Here is a 20,252-nt window from a genome sequence, read left to right as displayed (position 1 = left end):
ACCACTGGTTTTCAGTTGTTATTAAAAAAAAAAAAAAAGACTAGGTTAATAGCAGCACTCTGCTTGTAATAATGACTTGCCTGTGCTCCATCATTGGTTCTCTCCTTTGGATTTCCCTGATTCGGCCAGATGCCCAGTGCATATGAGGTGGTCTCATTTCAAATCTCCTACCCCTTACACTTAATGGATGCTCCCAGATCAAATGGAATGGTTTTGATTAGAGACAGTGGGTGGTATAATGAGAGGATTAGTACTTGAAGTCTGGCCTCCCTGCGTGCTATAGCTCATTGTCATGTTTTTCCATCTGTGTAACCCTTTCGTTTTAGTTTGTATATATGTATTTAGTAGTGAAATGGAAGAATGGACAAAAGATTCCCCTCATCCTCTCAGTCAGTACTGTTTGCTATAGTGACAAATGGATCGTCTCCTTTCCCCTTGTGGTATTTCAGGGATGCTATGCCTTTAAATACTCCAGCTGCTAATAGGCCCCCTCACTTCCCTGCAGAATGAACAACCATGCCTGTGCCTCTGCTGAACCTTAATTGCAGACTTTTCAGAGAGGGCTCAGCAGTCTTGGAAAAATGGAGTTCTATTACCCAAGTGCACTGAACCAAAAAAAGAAATCTTCTATGAGACATTGAGAGGAAGTATGAAGTAGTGGAAAATACATTACATTTGACATCCAAGGGTTCAGGTTCAAATCCCGTCTACTTGTTACCTGCTTGACCTTGGGCCAGTAATTTCATTTTTCTGTGCCTTAGTTTCCTCAGCTCACATATTAGCTTTTAAGATTTTGCTTCATCTGGACTAACAGAATTACAGAATTTGAGAGTTGATAGGGACCTCAACAATCATTCACATTGTCATCTGACCTAACGTAATGATATAATCTAAGGAACCCTGGGATTTTCCATCCTTTCCACAACTAAACTTTCTCTTAATGGGCTGTCTCCCATATCAGAGTGTGACCTCCTCAAGAACAGGTATTGTCTCACTTTCTATACTTGCATACCTACTGCTTGGTACATAGTAAGCTCTTGATTAATTTAGTCCAACCCATACATGAAAGAAATCCCCACTGACAAGTGTCCTTCCAGTCTCTACTTAAAGACCTCCAAGGATGGGAAACCCATCACTTATTTGTGCCCTCATAACCCAAGATTTCTTTGTATATATTTTGTATATATTTATCCATGTATGTGTTGTCTCTCCATAAAGAATGAAAGCTCCCAGAAGACAGGAGCTATTTCATTTTAATCTTTGTATTTCCAGAAGTCTAGAACTGTGCCTGGCACACAGCCAGTATTTTTAACAAATGCTTTTTGATCTTGATGGACCTATAAAGTTAGGGTGTTGATTTAAATCAGCAGTTCTCAAATTTTTGGTCTCAGGACCCCTTTATACTCTTTAATATCATTGATGACCCAAAAGAGCTTTTGTTTATGTGGTTATATCTATCAGGATTTACTATATTAGATATTAAAACTGATGTAATTTAAAATAATAATAAACCTATTTCATATTAATATTTTAAATACAAAATCTATATTTTCCAAAATAAAAACATTTAAGAACAGTCAGTTTTATCTATTTTTGCAAATCTAATTGGCTTAATAGGAGATATATGGATTCTTAATTTCTGCAGTCACTCTTTTGAGATGTATTGTTTTGGTGAACATATACAGAAAATCTGGCCTTACACAGATGTGCATTTGGAAAGGTGAGCAGTATTTTAATAGGCAAATAATGTCTTAGTATTATTATAAAAAGGTTTTGACCTCATGGATCCCCCAGCCTCTCTTGGATTACACTTTGAGAATCACTGCATTAGATGATTTTTAAGCTACCTTCCAGATCCTAAATCTGAGTCCTGGGCAGATACATATCTTTCCTCATTTGGATTTCAGCAGTATGAGTGTTCTCCCATCCAACCTTTTTCACTTGTAAATGCCAACATTGTGGACCACTGAATTCATCTAAAATAAGGTCTCTTTAATTGTGCTATATGTCTACTACTGGGCTTTGACAAATTATGGCAGATAATTGTGATTTATTTATTAACTGATTCAGGAAAAAGGAGTAATAAATAACTTGCAATGCAGATTTGGTTCTTTTATAAACAGAGTTTATCTCTTTTTTTATTATGTACAAAAGGTAAACTTCAAAACAAAAACAAAACCAAATGTAATCCTTTTCTGACCACAGTGATGTGAAGTTTTCCATAATCTCATAGTCACAAGTAATCTCATTAACGATAGACTGTCAACACTTCATCAAAAATGTTATACAGAAAAAGTCAAATGTACCTATTTTAAGAAAGTATGGAATTGAATCAACTTAAAGTAAATCAAACACCACACAGTATGTACTCTCTGAGACAATTACAGTAAAAAAAATTATGAAATGTCCTACACAACAAACCTGAAAACCCAGGAGAGATGGATTATATGGTCTAGATCCACTTTTGCTTCCCAAGGCCAGCAATAATGCCACAAATTCTACTTTCCAGGCATTCCACATTTTGTACTTTCTCAGAGGAGGTACACCAATGATCTTGGGAAAAATAGAAGTTGTCATGCACCCTAGCTGCTGTGAGCAGTAGGCAGACTCTTAGGAGGGACCATTATTTCCACAGGAAATTCTGTTGGCAGAAGAGTTGTCTTGTAGTGAGACAAAGCACTGAGATTCTCACTGCTGAGTCAGGTCATTGGAATTAGAGGAAAAAAAAAAAGAAAAGAAGTCTACAGTGATATCATACAGGTGAGTCCTATAGAATTGAACCCCACAGTTTCCTTTATTTTATTTTAATTATTATTATTGTTATTTGTTGAAGGCTCTTTATGGAAGTCAAGCTATTTGTATAATTATGTCCCTAAGTTATCTATTTACAGGTTTGTCTTAAGCCAGTTAGTCCCCATGGGCCAAATTCTTTGCCTGGTACCTACACACAAATTTCCCCTGAAACAAGTGGGAGGTTGTGTGAGAATGACTGAGGCTAGAATTTGACTTGTTCTGATTTCTAATTTTTTTTTGCATATTTAGAAAAGAATATAAGAAAACAGAAGGTATCTTTTAAAATTCAGACTTTATAGTATGTAAAAATACTATCTCTTAGCATGAGTGCAGTGCTGACCTTTTCAGATCAATCATAAATAGTACATTCTCCCAAGAGAAGGAGTTCTAGATGAATTGGGGAAAATATGAAGTATAGCCATTTCTCCTGTACCACAGAATGGCCACTTCGGGGCACTTGGTTTTTGGGAGGTAACAATGCAGGAGGACATATCTGAATATAATCTTAATTTACAGAGGCAGGGTACATGACATTTAAATGATCTAAAGTTGTTCATGACATGATTTCTAACTTTAATAATGTTATCATCATACGCAGTTTCTTTAGGGAATGTAAATAGCCAACTGGCCAAACACAGGTTCATTAGGTGGGCTCACTTTGTATTCTCAGTGGCAGCATGGTGATATATTGAAGGGGGAAAAACCAAACCAAACAACCCTGTGAAAAGTTGATGTTATACGTTGATTACAACTTGTTCACTTGAAAGGATAGGGGATCTGAAAACTGGTTTTACAATGAGACTTCCATTTGTATCGGTTTGCACTCAGATATCCAGAAGGTCATCTCCGCTTTCGTCACTCTCCACGGTTAGCTGCCGGGTCCACCACTTTTTGACTTCGGAGCCGCAGGAAGCGGTGTCAGTCATGGGGTTCATTTTGCATACTACTGACTTCATGGTGGTGCGACTGCCAAACCTCAGATTGACCGAAGACACAGAATGGCTTATTGGTTTTGGTGCTGTGGAATGAGAGAGTGCTGTTATGGCTTTCTGTTCTGAGTCTTTTTTGCAGACCCCTAAGCGGTTTTGACATTACATTTGTACAACTACTGATACTCTTGGCAAATGTGTCTTGCACAGAGTTTATCAATGTGAATTTTGCTCAGTGATGTAATCATTATATCTGAAAAAGATTTTCTAATCCTGTTGTAAGGTTGTCCTAGTCATACTTTTTTTTTTATATGCCTTTTAAAAATGCCTCATAATCAATCCATGAGGAACATATTTACCTGCTGGTTATCATGGAAGCCTACCACCTGGGTCAAGGAAGTGGAGAAATTGATGTATGTAGAGAGTTGTATACATGCACACACATACTTAGAAAGAAGGAGAGAAAATGTGAAGGAGATTTGGAATAGATTGGATAGAAAGAACCAATCAAAGTAAGTTTTATTTTTCTTTGACTCCTCACAAGAACCTTCAGTGTCCTCAAAGGAGGACAGTGATTGTGTATTTGTGGCCAATTTTGAAATTTTAACTTGAGAACTACTTATCTTTAGGACACAGTTCGATAACACAAGGTGTCGGTATAAATTAGTATGATATTAAGATCTTGCAAATATATTATAGCAAATTAGACTTTCCAGATAGCTAGGGCTCTGGTTCCTCCCCTGCAAGTACCCTTAATTTTTCTTTACCTTTTGATGCCTTTGACCACTAACTCCTTCCTAAAACTTCACCTCCTATGAAATTTGTAGAAATATGCACAAAATGGGGGCAGCTAGGTGGCACAGTGGATAGAGCACCAGCCCTGGAGTCAGAAGGACCTGAGTTCAAATTCGGCCTCAGACACTTGACACTTACTAGCTGTGTGACCCTGGGCAACTTACTTAACCCCATTGCTTGGCCAAAAAGAAAAAAAGAAAAAGAAAAAACATATGTACAAAGTGGAGTCAAGTCAAACAAATATATTTCAACACTTCATGGATGTGATTTCATCTCTATGGGTACTTGTTCACTGACACAAATAGCAATCCCTTTAGGATTTTGGAGATGGTCTTCAAGAGTTGCTATGACCAAAATAAATCAATCGCTCTGTGAATCAACCTAGAGATGAGTGTCTCTGAGCTTAGTCAGGCTGGTCATAGGATTACAGACTTAAGAGCTGACAGGAAACTCCGAGGTCATGGAATCCATCTCCTCTTCCCCCATTTTGCAGATGAGGAAATTAAAGAACAGAGAAAACTAAGTGACTTGCCCAAGGTCAGAGAGTTAGTAAATGGCAGAGTCAAGAATCTAATTCAATGTAGTTTCTGTTTGGTTTATCACTGGACCCATGCTCGGTTTTTTTCCAGCTTGTGGAAGAATCTACCAGAGCTTGTGCTCTGCTGTCTACTGCCTTTGAAAAATAAGAAAACAATGAACCATTACTAAAGAAAATCTCCTCCTGGGCTTCTATGCCAAGGGACAATGCCCTTCCTATTCTTTCTGCTTTTTTGAGGGAAGCTTCTTGGCCTCCTCTGCAGACATTGCCACACCCTGTGCCAAGCTTCAGATGTTATTTACATGTTGATGATTTAGTTTTACATTTACAGCTCTTCCAGAACATTCATGACTTCATTTCAAACTCCCTATGGGAGGCTAATAATAATGATAATACTAGCTATGTGTGTGTGTGTGTATGTGTGTGTGTGTGTGTGTGTATATATATATATATATATACACACACACACACACACGCACATATTTATGTATATGTGAGCATGTAGGAATATATATATATGTATACACACATATGTGTGTGTGTGTCTGTGTATATATATATATATACATACATACATATATATACATGTTGCTTTATGGTTTTGTAAAGCACTTGACATATGTTATCTCTTTTCATCCTCACCATAACCTGTGAGGTAGATGCTATCTTTATTATCATTTTGCAGATGAGGAAACTAAACCTGAGAGAAGTTAAATAATTTGTACAGAATGATGTTAAGGAAGAATATTTGGCAGGATTTGAACTGTCTAGTGCTCTGACCATGGTGCCACCTAGCTTCTTAAAAAATAACAGCTGGCATTTATATAGTACTTTTGAGGTTTGTTGTTATTTGTCCTTTGTTCTGGAAGAGGACCATGATGTCAGGAAAGTGACGCCGTAACATGCAAGTGAATTGGATTTAAGTGAGGCAGGGCGGTGTAAAGTCACCAGCTTCACTTTCTCCTCCGGAGCTATCTGGGTTTAGTGGCCAGATATCAATTGGGACAACTGGAGATGGCCCTGGATGCAGTGGGAGACCTTGGCCTTTTTAAGATAAAGTCTTTAACAGGTCTCATTTTGACTGAGGCAATGCTCATTCAGTGATTAGGGCTAGGTAAAAAATGAGGCAGAGAATGACCTCTTTACCTATTCGCCCCCCCCCCACAAAAAAAAATCAACCGGTCGGGTCAGACCATCAGGGTTTTTGGCCAAACAGAAACAATTGCTATTTACATTCACTCTGAGTCAATCAGGGCCCAAGCAATGACCAAGTTGGGGTTACTTACTTTTAAGGTTTGCAAAGCACATATGTAAATATATCTCTCTCTCTTCCCATGGATGTCCCACTGTAATCACTCGAGTGCACTTCTCTTCACTCTGCCTCACACATTTCTTATATTTGTCAAGGGTACTACCATTATTGTAGTCACTCAGATTTGAAATGTAGGAGGCAGCCTAGATTTTTCTATGTTCAACAAGTTGCTGTGTTCATTCTTTTGTCAAAATGTCTGTTTTTATCCATTACTTTTCCTTACCATTGCTGCCCCCTTAGTTCCAGCCCTCTACTTTTCATACCTGGGCAACTACAGGAGCCCCTTAACAATCTTTCTGTTTCTCCAAAGCACCCTACAAGTTTCTTAGGGATAAACTTGGGTACAAGGTTCCTGATTGTCAATAGAATAAAATTAATACACTGAAGTCTACAATTTTAGGCTCTGACTAATTTTTGGCTTTCCTTTGGTAAGAAGATATCTCTTTTTATCTCTTCTGAAACACATTTTTAAATGTAAAGCAACATTTTGAAACATAAACACACACACCCATTGATAATCCCTGAATAGAAAAATGATTTGGACATTAATAGACTTACCTGAAGGTAACCTCCACTGCCCAAATTTCCTTTGGGGTTTCCCAGCATCTGTAGAGTCTTGCCGGCACCCTCCTCTATCAGATAGAGTTGGACTCAGAAGCTGCTGTTGGCTGCTTGTCTAAATGGATGAAGAAAAACCAAAATGTTGCATTTACTTATTCACACTGAGTTCCTTTCTCTTCCCCATGTCTACCTATTTGAACCACCATCTCAGCCCATGGCTGGTTTAAAAGATTGCTCTGGGTTAGAGAGATCTGCCATGTTCTGAATCGACTTCCATACAAAGAAAGGAGATGAAAAACAGGAAGAAAATGAACTATGGAGAGGCAAGGAAGATGGATTAGTAGCATGAGGAAGAAACAAAGCAAGAGAATGTATCAAGTATCAAGTAAAAGTATCAAGGAAAGGAAAAGAGACCCTTGGTCTAAATTTGAGGAAGGGATATTCTCCATACACTACCTTTTCTTACATTTTTTTTCTTAAAGGTCTTACTAGACTTTATCTGTTTGCTACTGGAGTATATTTGCTGGGCATACATTCAGTGAGAATATGGGTGATCAGACCAGTTTGATTGAGTTATCTGCATTCCAGAAATTAGGACTTGGAAGATGCTCTGGTTGGCAGAGGTGAATTTGTCTTTTTTAATCCTCCACTCCCATCTTTTCTTTCCTATCCTTTCCTCTCATAAATTCCAGCTTTTCTGCAACTTCAGCCTCGTCCCCCTGCAAATTCCCCTTTCTGCTTTCTTTTACAACAATGGCCCTTTCCGTCATGAAAAAAAATAATCATTTGCAGTCCCCCTTTACTTTCCTTTATGTCCCTTCCTGCTCATGACCCTGTCCTTTCATTGCCTGTCTCTTGCCAGCTATCTGGCTGGCTATTTTAGTCTAGATTTTTGTCTATAGGTTTGTTGTTGTTCTGAACCCATGATTTCATTGGCATAAGGAACCCCTTCCTCTGATGTGGATGGTTAACTGTTAAGAGTTGCCCAGAGCACCAAGAGGCAACTTGCCCTTGGTCATACAGTTAGTATGTTTCAGAGGTAACATTAGAATTCAGGTCTTAATGACTCCAAGGTCAGCTTTCTATCTACTACACCATGCTGCTTCAGACCAGGTAACTCAGGCAAATGGGTTAGAAGACTTTAGCACAAGTGACCGCTACCTTGAGAAACTTTTTGCAATTCTAGTTATCAGTAAAAGTCTCTGTGGTCAGCATCACCCTACTGGTAGTAACCGATAGTTTATGTTATTCTGAAAGTACAAAGGATATACCTGTATCTGGCCCATAGTACAATGGGGGCATCCTACTGGTCTACTGTGTTTTAGGCTGATGGGTTTATCTCTAGAACCTGATGAGGCTGTAAATACACCACAATGCTGTTGTGTCATCAGAGAACCCTTCTCAAAATGCTGAATTTACTCCAGATCATTAACCTCAAATAACAATTGCAACAACACAAAGGCTGATGGGAAGGAATAGGATTTCTTTGCCAGCTGTTCCTAATAGCATGAGTCTCTCCAGGATTTTGATTACTGTCTGTATTTTTTTTTTAATAGACTTGTAAATGATTGGGTTTATAGATGAAATTATGCTATGTCCTAGTAATAGTAGGTCCTAGAGATAATTTCTGCTGTATATCCATATGCTATCCCAATGCCCTGCCAAGGAAGAATGAGTCCTCAGTGTATTTTCCCACTTAAGTATGTTGGAAGCCAATTATAAAGCTTTTCGTTGTCTTTAGAAGAAGTTCATATGACTTGGTGAGTGGAATGAAAATATTTCTTAGTATCTAGGGTAGATGAGGTAAGTTTTCTTAAGACATGAAGCACTCCCTGGAAACAAATTGAGCACTTGTAGGGGTGTCATTAATCCTAGCCTAAAGCTGACATAACTATCACTTTAGGACACTGAGTCTCACTTTGATAACCATAACAATTAGGCACTTCCTAAAACAGCATTAACTGGTCCCTAGCATTATACAAACTGGAAAGCTCTGGATCAGTAGGTACTTGAACAATAATATTTAGTGAGTATTTTCTATTTTTCTCCCTTCAAAATCAGCTATTTGGAATATTGGCATTTTGTCTGAAGCAGTTTTGTGACCAGTAGTAGTAGATTTTTTTTTTTGTAAAAATAGGTATTGATAAGGACACATACCTCTGGCTGTATGTTATTATCTTGGTTATTAGCATTCATGTCTTCACTTGGCTGTGTTGTCTCAATGCTAGGAGGATTCAGAAACTTGCTCAGCTCTTGTTGCTGACTCTCTCGAAGACTGTGGATGATGCTGCATGACTGCTGTTGTTTCTAAGGCAGAAAAAAAAATGTATGTGTGTGTGTATCTATGAGGATACACCCAGACAGTTATTTTAATAAGGGAGGAAAAAAAAAAGCCTTACTCAGCAGCCATCACTTGGGTCACAGTTCCATTTTGTCAAGACTTTTATAATCTCATCTTCTAACTTGCTGTCATGAACATTTTTAGAGATAAGGTTCCAGCTGACCTAAATAATATTTTCTATCTCCTTTCATGCCATTTGCATAAAAATTTGAATAGTTGTCTACATTGATCTCAGATTGTATTTTACTTAGTATACATTTGCCTATGTACATTATTATTGTTTGTTTTTTTCCCCCTCCTTGTTTTATTTTACTATTCCACTCTCAGTGTCTTGGCTTTAGGTAGTCTAGTCTTGCCTAGACTCAAGTCATTTCCAATCTAGATGAACTAGAAAGTTAATAAGACCATGGCAGATGGGAAGGACTAGAGCTGTTCTGACCCAGGTTCTCTTTGCAGAGCAAGAGAGAATTCTTAGATTATTTTTGGCACTTTTTGAAGCCTGGATGACCTGAAGGTGAGTCAGACCCATAGTCTGTTACAGACCTCCTAAACTTTCCTGGCTCCACAATATATAATTTCCTATCATCCTACATCTCCCTTACTCTCATCCCTCCTAAACTTACTCTTTGTTGTCATCCAGAGCTCCAGTCCCTCAACCCATCAGTACTTTTTGTGGAGGCCATGACTCTTGCTCTGACTTCACTCATTCCTCACTCTCCAATGAGGAAAGTTTAAAAATTTCAACTCTACAATGTCCTCTGATCTTTACTTCCTAGCTTCCTTGTCCTGTTGCCACTGACCTCTTTCCAAACCTCAACCTTGGATTCCTCTTACCATTTGCCTCCTCCATGCCTATTATCCTTCATCACTCAACTGAAACTCTTCTCTCCAAAGTTAGTACTGATCCCATCATTGTCAAATCTCACACTCTTTTCTCAGTCCTCATCCTTCTTCTTGTATCTGAAACTGTTGACCACCCTATCCTGATGGGTGACCTCTCCTCTCTGAGTTTTCCTACCAAACTGAACACTCCTTAGTCACTTTTGCTGGCTCATCATTCATAATCAAACTCCTTAACTGTGAGTGTTTTCTCAAGGTCCTCTCCCAGTCCCTCTTCTCTCCTCCCTTTACATTCTCTTACTTGATAATCTCATCAGCTCCCATGGGTTTAATGATCATTTCTATGCAGGTGATTCATCTGTGTTTGCATACATGCATATGAAGTGTCTGTTTTTCCTGTTTGTATGTGTCTATCCAATCCCACTGTCTCCTTTGGGCTTCAGTCCTACATCACCAATTGCCTTTTGGACATTTTAAACTGGATGCCCTAGAGACATCTCAAATTCAACATGTCTAAAACTGAACTCATTTTCTTTTCTTCCTCTCCCAAACTTCCCTTTTTCAATTAGGCCTTAAATTATCTTTTGAATCTTATTGGACAATAGCACCCCCAGCCCCCAACACACACACACACACACACACACACTAATCCAGTCTTACTTGCCTTCTCTCTGTTCCCCATGCATGACATTTGATCTCTCTTTTGCTGGCCTTTCCCTATGTGTGGAATGCACTCTCTCTCCTTACCTCCACCTCATAGAATCCCTTCTTTTATTTTTAGATCCAGCTCAAGCATCATCTTCTATATGAAGTCTTTCCTGACCCCCCCTACCAAACAAACTTATATTTAACTACTTCTTATCTATTTGTATTTATTCATTTTATATTTCTGCCACTTGAATTTATATACTTGTCTCCTCCATTAGGATGTAAGAAGGGGTTGTTTCATTCTTTGTAGTTGTATCCTCAGTACCCAGCACAGTGCCTGGCATACAGTAGGAGCTTAATCAGTGCTTATTGATGGAATGCTATATCTATGTGGATAGGCCAAAATACATGAATGGGTCTATGACACAGTATTTGTCTGGGTGTTTATATTGGCCTTACTGTAGACTGTTTTGATTTTGGAAATCCCAAGCAAGATTTTATCTAGGATTTAGATATTGATCAAATGAAATAACATATACAGTGCTTTGCAAGACAATATGTAAATCCTAATTCTTATTATTGTTCTTTTTCTCATCATCATTTCCCAATAGGTAGGTACTATTCTGACATTTCTGAGGACTATGCTTCTCTTTGAAAATAAGGTGAAAAATGTATACCATAGAGAAACACCAAGTACCTAATTTGAATTGCCTGTCCAAAATCTTAGGTGGGTTTAAAGCTTCTGGCATCATAACAGCTCCTAAGTCCAGTCACATAAGTGACATGAACTTCCTAAGTGTAGAGTATATTCACAGGATATCGATCAAAAAACATTAATTCACGAAGAGCATGGTGTTAAAATCAGATATTTCAGGCACTAGGGTTGAAGACAGAGTAAAATGGGAAACTCTAAAGGCAGGTTGCCTTTCCTAGAAATTAAACAACATTACCAACATTATGCTGAAAGCCTCTTCAGTGATAAATAGAATTTATTTGCCAAAAAGCTATGGGTAGTTAATACATGGGTTCTATTGGTGTTTCTCTCAATTGTTTAATCAAACAAATAGCAAATGTTTTAACATAACTACTTTTTCAAATAGTCATTCCTTGTAAAATTATTTTAAGAAAGTCTCTAAATTTAAGCACCCTCATTCAATGAAGTTACAAAGTGCAAGCTTTTGGAACAAGCTGGAAGTGGACTGCTGCTCTAAAGAAAGCAGGACCTTTAATTTAACTAAAATTAAGTTTTGAATAATTATTAGCTTTGTCATCAGTAGATAGAATCAAATGGGCTAGATTAGGCTACATACTCAAGAAAGAGTTCAGAGATTGGTCAGAAAAGAATTTGGCTCTTGGTCCTCAAAGGTTTAGAACCATAAGTAGTTAATATTACTTTCCCTTTTTCTCTCCCATTCTAAAGGAAAGAAAAAGCAAACAATAAAAACAGATGCGCTTCCTGTTCAACTCACTGCTCTGATGCGCTTTAGACACTTCTTCAGCCACATCCGTATAGTCTGCTTGGCCACCTCTTCTTCTATGGTGTACTCCAGTTGCTCCCTAGCAAGGAGCTCCTCCAACTGCAAACTTTTTCTGATGTCAACAGATCTGTATGACAACATACTGATGGGGAAAAGAATGACATTAACATGGGGCAAAGGATACCAGAAGACATCATGGTATCAACAAGAAGTGAACCGGACTGCTCTGTTTCCAGCTTTACCCGCAATTGACCATGTGACCTAAAATGGTCAAGTCACTTTTCATTCTCTCTCTCTCAAAAAAAAAAAGAGGATAGATTATATAATCTCAAAAGAACCTTATAACATTCTTTTAGAATGTGAAAGGTGCCTCAAAATTGGAAACAAATTTTCCAACTTTTCAACAAATGGGAAGAAAGTGTTGAACTTAATCTTGACTCCTTGCTAAATTTTAGAAAGCATATTCAAAGAATGGTTTGTGGGCATTTAAAAAGGGTAGCAGTGATTGCTCTAAGCTAGCCTAAATACATTATGTATGGGTCATGCTAGCTTAATCCCATTTCCATTTTAGAAAATTCCTACACTAATTGATTAAGGGAATGCTATAGATAAAGTTTAACAATATTTTCAGGAAGTCATTTGGAGATATCTTTCATGATATGTATGTGAAAAAATGGCGAGACATGGGAAGGTGGATTCAGAACTTTGTGAATGTCTGGAACCAATATTAAATCGATAAATTTCAAGTAGATTACTCAAAGGTTCTGCATACTCATAAAATTTGCTGATGAGATGAAAGTTCATTATTGTCATTCGGTCATTTTTCAATTATGTTCAACTCTTTATGACCCCCTTTGGGATTTTCTCAGCAGAGATACTGGAGTGGTTTGCCATTTCCTTCTCCAGTTCATTTGACAGATGAGGAACTGAGGCAGAGTGGGTTAAGTGACTTGCCCAGGGTCACACGGCTATGAGGCTGGATTTGAACTCAGGAAGATGAGTTCCTAACTCCAGGTCTGATACACTATCCATTGCACCACCTAGCTGCCCAAGGTGAAGGTAGGAGGTATCTAATATTTACTGAATGACAGAATTAAGACCACAAAGAGCATGGCATCATTAGAATAATGAGATGTGTCCAGTAAGATAAAATTTAATAGGGATAAATATAAAGTCTTATACTTGTGTTCAACAATCTGCTATATACTGGATGGGAAACAGATAGCTACAGATAACATTTCATGGGAAGAAAGACTTAGTGAACTACAAATTTAATAGGAATCAGTAGTGTGATAATGCCGAGAACAATGACATTCTCAGGCTTTAAGTTGTTCAGAAGGGGAGAGAGGAGTTATAATTCTAGAGTACCCTGCCCTGGCCTCATCTGGAGTACTCTGTATAGGTCTAGTTGCTAGTTGCCAAAGCGTCCTTTAGAAAGGACACTGAAGTTGGAATATGTGCAGAAAAAGCCAATGAGGATGCTGAGAAGACTAAAAATATCCCTTAAAGGCTCAATTGAAGAAACTGGGAATATTTAACCTAGAAAAAGACTCATAGTAATACAACAACAATCTTTGCATTTGAAAGATTGTCACGTAGAAGAAGGGTTAGATTTCTAGACCTAATACCAATGGTAAAAAGTTATAGAGATGCAGTTTTGGCTTGACATAAGGAAAAACTTTCTGACTATTAGAGCTATCTAGAAGTGGAATTGCTGAATGTTTTGAAGATAATTACATATTATTACATTTAGAGCCTTAGCTATTTTTATATTGACATTTTTACGTGTGGATACTCCCCTGCTGATAAAAATTCCCTACATATATTTTAACAGAAATGGCCTATCTTCACAAAGCAGGTTGGGCAAATTCCTACAGTACCATGCCATTAATCAGAGTTTCCCCAGGGTATCGGCTCACTCCTCCAGCATTGTTCAACAACTTGTAGGTCATCATTAGACTATGATGAAGAGCACAGGTTATCCTATAGGCCATTAAGTAAATGCTCAATTTACCCTCCAGGAGGAATATGACCCTATTCATAACTAAGACAGCATAACTGGTTATGAATATGTTTATTAGTTAGAGACAGGGTAAGAGGGAGAGAAGAAATTTTTTTGTCAATTAAAAAAAACAAAATAGGGGGAATGATTGAACTGGGTGGCCTCTGAAACACCCTCTAGCTCTGTGATCCTATATTTAAAATAGATCTGAATACACAATTTTGTTTTGAGGATTTAATTCAGAGGATGATTAGTGCTCCTGTAGTGAAAACCTGACTCGGTACCTTAGCACATCATGGAAGGTGACATCACCACCATTATGCAGCCTCTCCATCTCATAACACATATGCTTGAACAAAAGTTTGTCTTTGTCAAGATCCACCTCAAGCCTCCCTCGAAGCAGCCTCAACAGAAACTTCACTCGGAAAGTTGGAATCACCCCCTGAAATAACATGGTGCAATAACTTGTAAATCATCATTAGAAGAGAGTAATTCACTCAGACTTCTGTTTCAGGTACACAATAGAAACTATTTCTCCAAGGATACCATAATAGCTATGTTTCATTGCTTTACTAAACTTTACATTTACATGTATTATATATTCTAAGGTGGGCATCAGATGTTAATGCGAGATTCTGTTGGATGCTTCTCTCCTCATTCTTCAGGACACATACAGCAATGTGGATTCTCAAAGCAAGTAAGGAAACTCTTGTTCCCCTGTATACTGTGTCAGCCAGGCTTTTATGCTGTTAGCCAGTGGCCTTCCTACTGGTTTCATTCTCTTCTGATTTCTCTTAATACTCTTTGAGTGGGTCATTGATAAGTTGGTCCTGGGTATAATTACAAAGACATAAACAACTAAAAAGAATGATTTTCTTTTCAGTTATTCCTAACATTCAGAACTTTTAAATATTAATTATAGATTTTCTGCTTGAAGAATTTACAGCAGTATATATGGGAAGGAACCATAGACTTGTAGTTCTACCTGCTAGCTCTATGACTGTGGTCAAGTTATGCAATCTGTCAGGGCCTCAATTTTCTCATCTATAAAATAGGGACAATACTACTTGTATTAGTTATATTGATTGTTGAGAAGAAATAATTTTTGCACTTCCTGGACATATCTAGCTTTGATGTCTTCAACTGAGTCATCATCTCCACTCCCTCCCCACTGGAAAATTATGCTCCATGCTTCAAATCTCCCTGGACTTTGATAGGTCAGCTTTGGCATTATTTTGTTAGGTCTCTGGCTTCCATAGCACTTCTCAGACATCTCCTGCCATGCTATCACATGTATTCTCCCTCTCCTCTAATTTTTTACTATTTTGTCTTTCCCCATTATAATGTAAGCTCTTTGAGGGCAGTGACTGTCTAGCATCCTTTTATTTGTATTTCCAGTTCTTGGAACATAGTAAGGGCATAATAAGTGCTCATTTGCTTGCTCTAAATAACTCACATTTATATTGGCTGTAGCGTTTATTAGCTTGTTCTCATAATTTTCAATGGAGTTCAGATAGAAATGGTCCTGGGACATGTTCTTTTATGTTTAATCTGCACAAAAGTAAATAAAATAGCTGCTTTTTGTTACTGAATAAAGTAGTGGGATAATAGCTCATTTTCTGTAGACAACATGTACCTCAACCTGTTCCCACATTTTTGATTTTTATTTCTTGGTCTTTGTATTTTTAAAAATTTTTTTTTGGTAATTGGGGTTAAGTGACTTGCTCAGGGTCACACAGCTAGTAAGTGTGAAGTGTTTGGTCTGAGGTCAGATTTGAACTCAGGTCCTCCTGACTTCAGGGCCGGTACTCTATCTACTGTGCCACCTAGCTGCCCCTCGTCTTTGTATTTTGAAAGCTTTCCTTCCATACAGATTGCAGATTACATGTATCTGGTGTGGTGACATTGAAGAACATATTTATAGATTTTTATTATTATTTTTATCATCAAATATTATTTCATAGTCCTCTGTATTTATGGAATGATTATTTACAATTGACCTAGGTCAAGGTAGGCATAAAATTTATCAATTATGATTCATTTGGGCAAAAGCATATACTTTCATTGAGGCAGAAAGCACTGGGATTAAGCATTAAGCTATTACGAGGCAGGAAACAGCTTTCCACTGTGTTAGCTAGTTAAGAGCAGGGTGGAAAACTAGTCAGTTTGACAGTAGGAGCCTAGAGAAAGAAATGTTGATGTCCCCCATATATAGGGGAAGGGCAGGTATGGGTTGGGAACCTCAATGGAGGAACTTGGGCAATCATATCCTGAAGGAGCTGTTTACTTGTTGGAGGAATAAGGGTACCAACAGGGTGGAAAAAGAGATAAAGGTGAAGCTGAGACACTGCAAACAAGTGCTTTTGATAGACTTTATCTTAAGTTCCTTTGGCTTCTTGTCTTTTTCTTTCATTTTCCTCTTTCTTCTCAAGGTTTGGAATAGGATGGGGCATGGAAGAGAAGCATCCCATTTCTGTTTTTTTTTCTTTTCTCTAACTCAAGCTCTGGTGAGGGTTTTAGATAATATAACAAAGATATTTCACTAGATTCTTTATAGATGAGGTCTCATTTCTTAGGATTTTCTCATACCCACGGGAAAAAAAAAGCAGATCTTGATGAATTCTTGATTTAAAATGTCAGTGATTCCCTACTGAGCCAATCAAGATATTGTGCATTTCAATTACCAGCAGAGAGGATAGCAGAATGGTTGAGGCATTACAATAAATGCTTTTGGGGGTTGAAATGTGAAAGAATTTACAACACAAAACAGCATCATCAAATTTCCTACCTCTCTCTTATCATCTACCATATTCCATATGATTTGAAAGTGGCGAAGATCATTGTAGCTTAAAAGCTGATCTTCCTCAGTGGAATAAAACAAAGAGAAATTCTCCACAATTATAGCTAAAAGGAAAAAAAAAAACTACAATTAAACATTTCACCTAATTTTCTATGACTTTCAGAAAAGTAAAGCACATTAAACATAATGAATTTTGTCACCAATATTATAGGCCAAATTTCCAAAGTGGTCTTACTCTGGTCTCCAAGTTGGCATGTTTTAATTTTGAACCAGGCTATTTATGCAAGCTCCTGTCTTTCCAAAACATGAGGGTCACAAGAACAAACACAGATTCTGTGTACACAATTTCCTGCCAACTGGCTTCTTCCCTTACTTGGGGGTGCCAGTATGAACTGAAAAGGCCAAGTTATATTCTGGGTGGTCTCACAGCTAGGTGAGTAAAATTAGTCATCCCAAAGATAAAATGTATTATTTTGGGGATGCCAAGGTAGACCTTCACAAATGTTTGTTTAAGAACATTAACCCAAAACCCACAAACTATAATGTTTATTACCTGAGCAACTGTGTTAAAATTAAAGTTTATACTGAATTGTGCAGCTTTTGAATTTGTAATCAATTTTCATTTACATACCTATGAGATGATTTTTCAGCTTTCAGATTAAGAGTCAACACTTTATAATTAACACTGTGAAATATCCACCCCAAGCAATCCCAGATAATTACTTGAAAATTATGTACAATTATCTTAGTTCCTGAATTGAAAGAGGTAAATGATTTTATATTCAAAGAATATCACTTACCAACAAGCAGATTTAGCATGATGTAGGCAATGATGACATAAAATGAACAGAAATACATAAGTGCTCCAGCATAATTTCCACAGTCTGTTGCCCAGTATTTGAAATCATCTGGCGTACAAAATGGAGGCTGAACCTTTTTTGGGGGAGAAGGAGAAAGATTACAAAAATCTTTAATTAATTGACTGTATTTAGTAAAAAAAAAAAAAAAAAAAGCTCCTGAACAAACAAGACGTAATAAATGTCACAGCCATCTTTAAAGATGATCACATTCTGGTCACCTTATCAATTTTATTGATAATAAAAGGATTTTTTTTTGTATTTATGTCTCTCACATTGAAGAGTCTCACATGCATTCAACTGGATTAAAAGTTTGTACTGAGGAAATCTGATCCCCATCCCAGTTGATTAGTGGCCATTCATACAAACAGGCAAAGAAGTAAGGGATCTTTTGTTTGTCTGACTTAAACAATAGAGCCAATTTTAGAACAGAAAAAAAGTGTATGTGACAAGAAATACCAGTTGGCAAATCTAAAGTTTAAAGGCAAAGATATCAGGACCAGTTTTATATATACATATATACAAAGAAACAATGCTACTGTGAAATGCTCAATTGCTGATTGGATCCACCCTGATTCAAATTAAAGCAGCGTCCGTGATTAGGTCATATTTACCATACAGTCGTGCATAATCTTGTTCCAATCTTCCCCTGTGACTATTCGGAAGAGCACGGTAATGGCCTTTCCAGCTGAGGAAAAATTTGCGTGCCTATTTCATTTTAAAGAGAAACAGAAAAATTTCAGATGTATAACTTGCTATGGAGAAATTCTGGCAGGTTTTAACTGAGCACAGGTTCATGAGATCATAAACCTAAAACTGGAAGGAGCCTCAGAGGTCATGTGTGTCAAAACCTTCTGAAGATGAAGGAAGTGGGGCCAAGGGAGGTTAAAATGGGACTTATTCAAGGTCATACAAGAAGTAAAGGTCAAGGTGGGATTTGAACTCAGGTCCTTTTGACTCTAGAGCCAGCACTCTTTTCAGTATACCACAATTGTCTTCATATTTCTCCCTTACCTATAAGGACCATTTCTACATGTAATGTGCCAACATATAACAACACAAATGGATTGAAAATTATATAGGGGTATTTTAACAAACAGTCCATTTCATGGCCATTGTATTTACCGCTGTGCTTACAGAAAGGTTGAATTTACAGGCCACTGATTCCTCCCCTCCTGCAGATGGGATGCCAAGCCTTTCTGTAGTGTCCTGACTGGAAATTCATGCTAATATCAGCAGATCCTCTTACTGTGGAATCCTTTTTGAATTTCCTGTGGGACCTATTGCAATCCTTTTTGACACTCCTCAAGATCCCAATCCCACTTCTATCAGATTTGAGGGGGTCTGTGAACTTGAGTGGAAAAAAATTATATCTTCATTTTCACTAACCACTAGTTAAAATTTAGAATTTCTTTCACTTATGATAAAAATAAAAACCAATTACTCTGAGAAAAAGCCCACAGGCAACACAAAGGAGTCCATGACACAAAAAGATCTTAAAAAGTCCTGGTCTAGAAGAAGTTCTAGTAAAATCACCTGTTCTCTTTTATTTCTAGCATTTCATGGGAGCAATCCAGGGTAAGTTTTTGTACTCTGTACCAAGGTGCACCTAAATCCTTTTCCACTTCTGTGTCCCATGGGTCACCCTATTCTATCTACTATACTTATACTTATTAGCAGTCCCCCACAACTCATCTCTAGCTTCAACATTGCTCTTGAGCTCCAGTCTTAGAAACTCAACATGTTCAAACCTGAACTCATCTTTCTTCCCTCCCCAACATTCCTCATCTTGTTAATTATCTATTTTTGTTACTGTACCATCTAGGTTTGAAATCTTTCATCATTTTTTGACTCTGCCCTCTCTTTCTCTCCCTACCCTCAACAATCCTTGTCAAGTCAGTAACTTTCTCCTGAGAGCAAATCTTACATCAATTATTTGCTAGACATCTCCTCCTGGATGCCTCTTAAGCACACCAAATTTAACTTGTCCAAAATCAAACTCGTTATCTTTCCCCTCACCCTTCTTAGCCATGCATGCAAGCCCCTCCAGGATTGAGTACCAGTTTTTCTTTCTAACTTAAATTCACATTACATCACCTCACATACTTTATACTTCTACTAAATTGAAAAACTACATATTCCTCAAACGTTCATTCATTCTCTCTCTCCATCAAAGTATCTAGAGGTTAAAGGGTATTACATACATTAGTAATTTGGGGGAATAGTTCCAAGTTTTCTTTTTCAAGAACTGTTACACCACTTAGCAGCCTAAGTGTGCCTCACAGGCCCTCTATTAATTGATTTTTTTTTTGGTAACTTTGACAATGTTACAGTTAAGAGATAGAATCTGAATTATTT

The 20,252-nt window shown here is 37.5% G+C and overlaps 1 protein-coding gene across 2 annotated transcripts in view; it reads right to left on the bottom strand.

Moving 5' to 3' along the window:
• Window positions 1-2,202: 2,202 nt before the first annotated feature.
• The window catches only part of NALCN (sodium leak channel, non-selective), a 502,028-nt gene continuing 483,978 nt past the window's right edge, over window positions 2,203-20,252 (bottom strand). For both annotated transcript variants that reach the window (XM_027854084.1, XM_027854085.1), the window contains 8 exons: window positions 18,509-18,602; window positions 17,838-17,970; window positions 17,026-17,141; window positions 14,522-14,679; window positions 12,227-12,377; window positions 9,086-9,235; window positions 6,926-7,043; window positions 2,203-3,811 (listed from right to left, as the gene is read on the bottom strand). In XM_027854084.1, coding sequence (XP_027709885.1) covers window positions 3,618-3,811; window positions 6,926-7,043; window positions 9,086-9,235; window positions 12,227-12,377; window positions 14,522-14,679; window positions 17,026-17,141; window positions 17,838-17,970; window positions 18,509-18,602 — 1,114 coding nt within the window. In that variant the 3' untranslated portion in view covers window positions 2,203-3,617. The remainder of the gene's footprint in view (window positions 3,812-6,925; window positions 7,044-9,085; window positions 9,236-12,226; window positions 12,378-14,521; window positions 14,680-17,025; window positions 17,142-17,837; window positions 17,971-18,508; window positions 18,603-20,252) is intronic.

Source organism: Vombatus ursinus, unplaced genomic scaffold (genome assembly GCF_900497805.2).
Source record: "Vombatus ursinus unplaced genomic scaffold, bare-nosed wombat genome assembly UNPS02010304.1, whole genome shotgun sequence".
NCBI classification, from domain to species: domain Eukaryota; kingdom Metazoa; phylum Chordata; class Mammalia; order Diprotodontia; family Vombatidae; genus Vombatus; species Vombatus ursinus.
Note: the sequence above shows the minus strand (reverse complement) of the source record. Positions and strands in the feature narration are given on the sequence as shown.